The 10,142-nt window shown below is 39.1% G+C and overlaps 1 protein-coding gene across 13 annotated transcripts in view; it reads left to right on the forward strand.

The window, feature by feature from the left end:
* The window catches only part of syt8 (synaptotagmin VIII), a 21,049-nt gene extending 11,230 nt beyond the window's left edge, over window positions 1-9,819 (forward strand). For 2 of the 13 annotated variants that reach the window (XR_015525503.1, XR_015525507.1), the window contains exons 4-10: window positions 308-403; window positions 3,214-3,381; window positions 3,799-3,966; window positions 5,777-5,894; window positions 7,070-7,203; window positions 7,690-8,110; window positions 8,282-9,819. Coding sequence is in view for 4 of the 13 variants with exons in the window: in NM_001365289.1 (NP_001352218.1) it covers window positions 308-403; window positions 3,214-3,381; window positions 3,799-3,966; window positions 5,777-5,894; window positions 7,070-7,203; window positions 7,690-7,929 (924 nt within the window). In the remaining 9 variants the exon portion in view is untranslated. 13 annotated transcript variants of the gene reach the window in all.
* Window positions 9,820-10,142: the final 323 nt, after the last annotated feature.

Raw genomic sequence — 10,142 nt, forward strand, 5'->3', positions numbered from 1 at the left:
ACACAGACTTTATATGTGTAGTCATTCATTTCTGGTTATTTGATGACTAGTCTAGTCTTGGCCTACTTTTAGATTTTCACTGACAGCCCCAAATTTAGCCTTGTTTTAGCCAAGATGACTATGTTTAGACATCTATTAGACGTCTTTTAAAAACAAAAAATGCTTGCTGGGACCTTTTAGTAGAAAGTCAATGCAGTTGAAAAAATAGCTCAGAGCTTAAGCTTACAAACCTGTGAAAATCTACCCCTGAGCAATGAAATGTTCCCCTGGGTGGTATTCAGTAACGGCATACTGGATGTACTGGCAGGTCCAGCCTGAGACGGAGGACACTGAATATAGCTCGTCTGACCAGCAGAGAGGAAAACTGCAGTACTCACTTGAGTTCAATGCATCCAGATCTGAGGTGAATATTCAAGTTTTTAATCATTCAATAAACACATTTTTGCTCAAATTCATCTATTTGTGGACATAAATAATTAGGTTAATTACAGAAACTGACTATATTAGCCCCTTTCACACAGTGATACCAGTAAATTTCTGGAAAATTTCCGGAACGACTTTACCGGTATATTGAAAAAAGCGCTGTTCACACAGGCGAGGACGTTATGGAAATTTTCCGGAAAAGAGCATTCACACATCCATTCCAAAATACCGGTAAATTCTGACATCATTCACGACAAATGAGCTTTAAACGGCTGCGCTTGTATTTGTAAACATTTGACTAAATTACAAACTCTGTGGATGATCAATATTGTGAACAACTTTCGCAGGATCTCTTTCGCATGTCGAGATGTTCATAATATGTGCGTGTGCAGGCGCTCATAGGCGCACGCAAAGCTTGAAGGTAAACAAACAACGGCTTATCATAAGCATCTCATCAATGATTATTTACACAGTTGGCATTAAGAAGAACATATAAACGTGATCTGACTAACTTCTAGCAGCTAAATGTGTATGGAAAAATATTCAAAGGCTTTTATCCTCACAAACCGCGCAGACTTAAATGCGTCTGACTGTTGTGATTGGCTAAAGCAGACGTCTCACGTCAGCACGTTCTAGACGTGCACGCGCTTATTACGGGAATCTTCCTTCTGCATTCACACAGCGCAGCATTCCGGCAAATTGCCGGTAATGTTACAACTTCTCTTTCCGGAAAATAGCCAGAACGAATTTACTGGTATTTTCAAAAAGGACCTGTTCACACATACAACCTTTCTGGAAAATTGCCGGCAATTTTCCGGAAAGGTCTGTATGTGTGAAAGGGGCTTCTGGCTTTTACAGAGTTAGCTTAGCAAAGCCTAAAGCCAACAAAGTTTGGGGGCTTCAAAAAAAAAACACATCCAGGTTAGTGAGATCATAAATGCCTAACGCCCCATTCACATGGGGCATCAGTGTCAACCCTTACCTTACACTTTGAATGGGTGACGTCAGGTGTTGCCGTACTGCATTGTGGATCCGTCGGCGCCGCTTCAGAGGTGTTGTTTGCTGCAGAAGTTGGGACTAGCTCGATGGAAGCGTCAGCCAATCAGACCGCTGTATGCAAATACACCAGCTAGACAGTGGCCTATTGCTGACTGAATTTCATTGGCTGACGCTTCTATGACGATCGCATCAGGCCCAACTTTAGACACGCCTTCAGTCAAGCATTGACGCTGAAGCCCCATGTGAAGGGGCGTTAGGTTACACGCATTCACTATGCGCAGAGAAGGGGCGTGGCCAGAGGCACTAATCTTACAGCAGAGAAATGCTGTCCAAACGCTGCTTTTCCACAGAGCTTCTTCTGTTTCTGTATTTAGGCCAAAGAGAGAAGTGCTTTTAGTTTCATTTAAATTATGTTCCAGGGAATTATAAAAAAAGATATAGCTAACATTTGACAAAGGACAGCTTCCAGAGTCTCTCCCAGTTCAGTCCTGGATACAGATAAAAACTCTTGTAATCGAGGAAGCCTTGGATTGTGAGCCACAACTTGTAAGTGTTTTTATTTGTTAAAATTGATCAACTACATGCACAGTTTTTAGCATTAACAATATGTTGTAGCAAGGACGTAAACAATGATGTAAATAACAGAAAAAGCTGTTTGGCACCGCTAACAATTTAGCTACAAATTTATATTTATCAGTCAAACCGCTGTAAACACCAACACTCTACACCATCGTTGCAGTGTCTTACAATGCGGCAGCTTTCCCTGCGTTCTACATCTCCAAAACCAAACTTGAAAAGAAAAAAGTGAGAGCCTTTCATATTACCTACACATTCTTATAACCCGAATATATGTGAAAGACACTTGTCAGGTTTTATTTTAGAGAGTGAGTGTGAGATTCAGCTGTGTAATCTGTCATTTTCTATCTGATTCAGGCGCTATCTGATACGGCTAACAGCTACCGTTTACACAGCGCAAAAGCGCGTGCTAGTAGGGACTAGAAGTGGTGACATGGAGCAGATCCACGGATCCCAGCACATTGTTAGTTGACCAATCAGAGCCTCTTGAGGGCTGGATTTTCAGAGGAACTAGAAAAAATGACTGTCGTTTTCATGTTAGCTGAGTAGCTGTATATAATCAAAGTAAGATTTATGAAAAAAAAATAACATTAAGCATGAGCACACATTGCTTTGCAACATATAAACACAACCAATTTATGAGTATGTACTTCCTTATTGGAACTTGATCTCTGCTCTTGAAACTTTTGATGTTGAAAATTTTATTCTGTATTCTAACAAAGTGACTCTTATTGACATTTTTTAGGTTTGAAACAATATATTGTCTAAGAAACAATATATATATATATATATATATATATATAAATACTGGCTCTTTACTACCAGGCTTTTGTACAACACCAACTCAGACAATACATCACTTATATATATTTCCTCCAACAACTTTTGATGTTGAAAAGTTGTAAAAAGTGACTTTTATTGACATGTTTAAAATTTGAAGTGATGTATTGTATATATATATATATATATATATATATATATATATATATATATATATATATATATTTTTTTTTTTTTTTACCAGTGTACTAGCATCTGTAGATATTCTTTGTCATAGTAGCTGTGCCAAAGTAACTTATCAAACAAACACATAAAAACTTCATTATTATATTTTATCTTTAACATCACCCTTGTTTGTCTAGACTGGATTACCTACTAAACATGTGCATTAAATAGGGTATGAACTGAATTTATGTGTTCCCTATTTTATATTAGCTGACTGTAGGAATAAAAGAAGCCGCTGCTTTGAAAGCGATGGATTCAGGAGGGACATCTGACCCCTATGTGAAAGTCTACATCCTACCCAACAAGTCCAAAACATTTGAGACAAAAGTCTTCAGGAAGACCCTTAACCCCGTGTTCAATGAAAATTTCAAATATCAGGTAAACCAAGCAGCATATATATTTGATTAAATGATATGGCCATAAATCATGTGGAAAAAATTTAACTTGTGACCAATGCTACTCAGTCAAGCTTATAGTAAGAGTTTACAGTGCACTGTAAAACCCAAGTCAACTTCATCTAATGAAATGAGTGTAGTTAACTCAAAATTTACTAAAAGTTAATTCTACTAATTTGAAAAGAGTTTTGAGCTCAGTGTTCAAGGTAATGATTTAATTAAATACCTTATTACTCCAACTTAAATGGAGTTCACAGTACTCCTAGAGATTGGTTTTTTAACTCAAATGGTTGTAACAATAGGTTTCCCCAAACAGTTTAAGTTGCCTTTACTTTTTGGGTTTTACAGTCTATGAATAAACAGTATCTAAACAATGACAAGGTGTTTTTACCAATTGTAGATCCCTCAAAAGGAGCTAACCGAGTCGACACTGGTGATGCAAGTGTATGACTTTAACCGATTCTCCAAACATGACATTATTGGAGAGATCCGACTGAATCTGTCCACGGTGGACTGGAATCATGTGATTGAAGAGTGGAGAGATCTCAGCGAAGCTTCCAAACATGAGGTTTGCTTTAGTAATCCAACTTAAACATGTTTTTTAGATTGAATGTACAGTTTTTATATGGTTTGTATATGTAAACAATTCAATGGGGTATATGCACACAGACTTCTAATTCCAGCCACTCAGCCTCCTTGCTTCTGGAGAACTGTCTTTCCATTATAAAATCCCCATGTTAAAGATCTGATATCTTTAAAAATCTGTGATCTTCACTGCCTGATAGATATACAATATGAAGTGGGTCTCAGACTGGACAAGAAGCATTGCATTAAACTCCAATTTCCCTCACCATATCTTTAAAATATGACAGTTATTTTACCCCAGTATTTTCAATGAAGTTTCTGCACTCGCCTACTAATCCTGGTCATTTTACGCTTGAACAACTAAATGCCTGCTGATGTCTATTAAACTGAATGTATTTTAGTTACATTACAACATTGATGCTTTAAAAGAAACCTTAATAAATTGAAAATATTCACATTAGGCTTTCATCAGAGGTTTATCATTGGCTGTAAAACACTAGCTGTGCATAGCCCATTGGAAGTTAGGTGGCAGGTATAAAAATATGTTTCCCCTTAAACATGAAGGATATGTATGGTTGATGGATTATAAGAACTTAAAGTGTTCACCCATTAATTAAAATGATATTATTACTTACCCATTCTCATGTTGTTCCAAACTCCTGAGACTTTGTCTTCAGATTACAAATGAACATATTTTAGATGAAATCTAAGGGCTCCATAATCTTCATAGACAGCAACAGTTCCAATTGATTCAGAGACCTAAAGGGTAGCTTAAAATATCCTCAACACTGTCCATTTGTATTCTTTGGTACAATCTGCATGTTTTCAAGAAACAAGAGTATTTTTGTGTGCACTGTAAACAAAAATAACAACTTTATTCAACAGTTTTTTTTCCTCAGTGTCAGTATAGGGAGCATTCAGATATCACTCTTTGTCGTACCTCTGGCATATTACCTCAAATGCGTCTGTGCTTCAAACAAGTTGCAAACAGTGTTTCCAAAGGCATTCAGAGGGTATGAAGACACTGAGGAGAAGAAACTGTTGAATAAGTTAGTATTTTTGTTTTATGTGCACACAAAAGTCTTTATTTAGCTTGATAATATTCCAATTGAACCGTTTTTGGTACCTTTTTGGACTGTTTATGGAGGATGTGTGAGCCCTCAGATTTCATCCTAAATATCTTCATTTGTGTTCAGAATGACTGTAGTGGTTTGGAACAACATGGGGGTAACTAAAAACACATTTTTAAATTGAAATTTAATAAAAATAAAGAAAGCCATTAAAAGCATGTTAAATGTGCATGCTGTGTGTGTTTGTGTGTGTGTGTGTGTGTTTGTGTGTGTGTGTGTGTGTGTGTGTGTGTGTGTGTGCATGTGAACTTTGTAACAACATTGTGTGTGACCACTTTGCAAAGCGGCTTAAATTAACTCCATAACAAATACATCAAATAATCATTGGGAACATTTTTACTGTAGTATTTCTTACAAGCGTTACGTGAGATCTGGTTCCTTCATGTCTGTCACTGTGCTGTTTATCTGACGCAGCAGAGGCTGAGCCTGAGGCACACTCTGACAGGCATGTGGGCACAGCAGGCGGGGAGAACTAGCTTAAAAGGCACAGGCAACAAAAACAGCTACATAGTGTTCTGAAAGCTATCATAAATAATCTAATGGGTGTTTCGAGCTGAAACTTTACAAATACATTTTGAAGACACAAGACTTATATAAAATCTTGAAAAAGGGGTAAAAAAGGTGCCCTTTCACTGCATCTTACATTTTGTGTTCATATTACAGCAAGAGCATCTGGGAGAGATCTGCTTTTCTCTCCGCTATGTCCCGACTAGTAGTAAACTTACTGTGATCGTTCTGGAAGCCAAAAACCTAAAGAAGATGGACCAGGTAGGCTCTTCAGGTGAGATAACTAAATGCTAAATAGTCATTCATTCTCTATAGTCCACTGCCAAAAACAACAACTAATAATTAATCAAAGTTTGTGATTGCAATTTACTTAAATACATTTCAACTATGTATAGATTATAAAACAAGTGTGCTATGTAGGCTATATGCAACAGTTTCAGAATTTTAATAAAGGTTAATGTTTTTATGATGCTAAAATGACCAACGGACACTGAGGAAAGTTTCCTCATTTAAATTTATAATATAGAGATAACCAAACCAATGGATGGGAAAATAATATGATGTTAAAGTAGAGACCTGAGGCCTCATGTATCAATGCTGCGTGTGCACAAAAACTTTGCGTACGCCAGATTTCATGCTCACGTTTGAATTTAGTAACAATGAAATGAACGTGGGAATGTGCATTGGTCAACTTCATGCCTGGCGTACATGCATCTCTTGAGTGTTTTGTTTTTTTCCATTGGCGACTCCTAGAGGCAATTGTGTTAAATTACACATGACAAAGTGTCTTTGAGCCATGCAATGGCAGCTGTATGAGACAGGTTCCTCCGCATGTCTAGCAGGTATATAAGGTTTCCATACCATACAGTTGACCAGCCAAAATTAAAGCGAAAATTGCAGCGGTCGCCAGTTTGCCCAATGTGGTTGGAACTAAACCAGCGCTATGGTTTAATATGGTACAGTATGGTACACATTTATGTGCGTTTCCACTGTTAGTGATACTAAAATAGCAACATCATAATTTTGCCAAGTATTATGCGATCCTGGCTTAACATCTATTTTGATCCTGGAGCATCATTTTTGTTTAAAAAAAGTAATCCATATCTATTCCCTAACTCTAAACCCAACCATAACTGTGAATTATTCCCAAAATCAGTGGGAAATAGGTATGTAGAAGTGCATAAACCTAATCCTTAACTTAACATAAACGGTAAACGTTTCCTTTAATTCCGATTGGCTGATTGGAATGTTGTTCCAGGATCAACATAGATGTTAGTCCAGGAACAGGTCCTACTTGGTGAAATCAGGTTGGCGAAAATAACAAACACTACCATACCACTTTTTTTTGGCTCCCTTCCCAAAAGGTATCTATAGTATGGTACATCATGTATAGCAGGTATCTTTAGGTTTGGCATAGAAATTGACTATTGGTTTTGTTTTTGATTCTAGACCCTTATGTGAAAGTACAACTGATTCTTGAAAAAAAGAAGTGGAAAAAGAAGAAAACATCAGTGAAGAAGCGGACGCTCAATCCGTACTTTAATGAGTCTTTCACTTTTGATGTGTCTTTTGAACAAATTCAGGTGAGTGATAGCAAATATCTAAAGTAAAGAATATTTTCAATTGTCATATTTTTTATAGGCCCTAATTCCATTATGCAGTTTTTCCTCAGATAAAGGAAGAACTTTAGATTTAGATTAATAATAATAATTCCTTACATTTATATAGCGCTTTTGTGGGCACTCAAAGCACTTTACAGAATGGGGCACAGCTAAAAACAAGACAATTTCTTCCATAATGGCTAGTGTGGCACAGATGCTAGAACCCGCCTTTATGCATGCGTGACATGAAGTGTATGGCAAGTGTAAACGCATAAATTGGATATGGGTCACAATTAAAACAACGTGTGAACAGACATGCAAACAAATCAGATATAGGCAACAAATCGGAATTGGGCATCAAGACCTGGCAGTGTAAACAAGGCCTTAGACTCTGGATTGACCCTTTTTTACAGTCTGTTTAGCTTTTTTCCTCTCTGTAAACTGTTTTACTCATTACTCTTCAAACAGAAAGTCCAGCTGGTCATCTCAGTGTGGGATCATGACAAGATGAGCAGGAATGACGCGATCGGCAAGATCTATCTGGGCTGTGATGCCACAGGAAACCAGCTGCGCCACTGGGCCGATATGCTGTCCAATCCACGCAAGCCTGTGGCTCAGTGGCACACTTTACTGTCCGCTGAACAGGTGGACACGACGCTGGCCCTGAAGCACACGCTAAAGATCCCATTCACAAACAAAAACTTCTGAGGAGCTTCCAATCTCAAAAATACACAATTTCCTTTATGCTTTTATTAAGTTATCCAGACCTTGGGACCACACAAAGGGACCAGTACCCTGCTGAAAAATTCAGCTTAAACCAGCCTAGGCTGGTTGGCTGGTTTTAGCTGGCCGACCAGGCTGGTTTTAGAGTGGTTTTGGCCATTTCCAGGCTGGTTTCCAGCCATTTCCAGCCTGGTCTTAGCTGGTCAGGCTGGGAGATGACCAGCTTGACCAGCCTTGCCAAGCTGGGGGTCCAGCCAAAACCAGCTATGTCCAGCCTTAACCAGGCTGGTCAAGCTAGTTTAGCTGGTCATTTTCCAGCCTGACCAGCTAAGACCAGGCTGGAAACCAGCCTAGAAATGGCCAAAACCCCTCTAAAACCAGGCTGGTCAACCAGCTAAAATCAGCCAGCTTAGGCTGGTTTAAGCCGGATTTTTCAGCAGGGTAAGAATAAAATATCTAGTCTTTCTTTATTATTTATTTAAGAGGGTCTATAATGTTTGAGTGAGACATTCCAGTTTCTTAATTTTATCCAAGCTAACAGGGAACATTCATTCAGAAGAACATTCAGAAGAATTCTCAGTAAGATTCCTTTAAAGTAAAATACACTTCACAGTCATTTTTGTTCGCATAAAACCCAGAAATGTGAGTGCTTCATAGTTTTTAATAGACTGCAAATGTTTTGAGGCATGTCATGTAATGATGAAGCAGTCAATGCTGAGGTTTGGAAATGCATGATGGTTGTATCAGGTTTGGCACGTGTACACACACATACACTAATTGCATTTTGATTTCTCTTGTGACTACAGCAAGCTCTAGGAAAGGGTGTGAAAATGAGGCTGTCAGCACACGTTGGCCAATTACAGCTTTTTAATGAGGTTTCTTCCTTGAGTGAGCTTAATGAATGCTGAAGCTTGGAGAACTCCGAAGATGCTTTTGCACATTCAGGTTTTTAAACACTCAGGTACATTCTGAAATGTGGAATTCATTATTTTATGTAATCTGCTAGTACACAAGAAATTATAGTGGACAATCAGTTTTATCTTCTTCAAGATGTATTTTATTTAAATATATTGTGTATGTATCTATTGTGTATGTATGTGTCTTTGAAACACAGTCCTCCCTGCTCAAAAATTCAGCTTAAACCAGCCCAGGCTGGTTGGCTGGTTTTAGCTGGTCGACCAGGCTGGTTTTAGAGGGGTTTTGGAAACTTCCAGGCTGGTTTCCAGCCATTTCCAGCCTGGTCTTAGCTGGTCAGGCTGGGAGATGACCAGCTAAAACCAGCTTGACCAGCCTAGCCAAGCTGGGAGTCCAGCCAAAACCAGCTATATCCAGCTTAAACCAGGCTGAAAATGGGCGGGAGACCAGCCTGGAAATGGCCAAAACCCCTCTAAAACCAGGCTGGTCAACCAGCTAAAACCAGCCAACCAGCCTAGACTGGTTTAAGCTGGATTTTTCACCAGGGCTTCCTCTTTTGTCCAAAGCTACGCCTCCGGAAATCATGAGTGTGCACTTTAAGGGCATACACACACTATGTACAGTTGCCTTGAACCGGGCTAAAGCACGCTTGTCCCCCCTCCTGTCTTCCCAGATGGCCCACACTCGCATTACATTCTGGTCTGGGCACGTGTACATCATCGCTGTTCAGTAAGCGATTTCACTTAGCAAAGTAGAGATTTCTTTATTAAATCGTTAAAGTCATTTGAGATGCAGTGACATGCAGTCAAACGTTTAGCCGAACAGATCAGCCACTTTTGACGCTCATAAACAATCATAAAGTCCTCCTGCTGCAGGATTTAGGAGGTTTGCTAAAGGTGCAGCTGTCATGCAGTGAGGGGTTGAGCAGTAAGAATAATTAATAAATCTATATGAAACAGTCCTGTAAAAGTCATGTCTCTTCTTCGGTTTCGGGCACTGGCGTGCTTTGCACTCACACTACAAGCGTACCATGCCAAAGCCCAACTGAACCGTGCCTGAGCCCGATTCAGCGCACTCGCACTTCTCAAACGATCTGGGAAACGGGACTAAGCACAGTTCGCATAGCATAGAGTGAATACGCCCTTAGATTTATACACACACTACAGCCAATTTAGTTCATACACTTCACCTATAGTGCATGTCTTTGGACTGTGGGGGATACCGGAGCACCAGGAGGAAACCTACGCCAATACGAAGAGAACATGCAAACTCCACACAGAAGT

This window comes from Danio rerio, chromosome 25, assembly GCF_052040795.2.
Source record: "Danio rerio strain M-AB ecotype USA chromosome 25, GRCz13ab, whole genome shotgun sequence".
Classification (NCBI taxonomy): domain Eukaryota; kingdom Metazoa; phylum Chordata; class Actinopteri; order Cypriniformes; family Danionidae; genus Danio; species Danio rerio.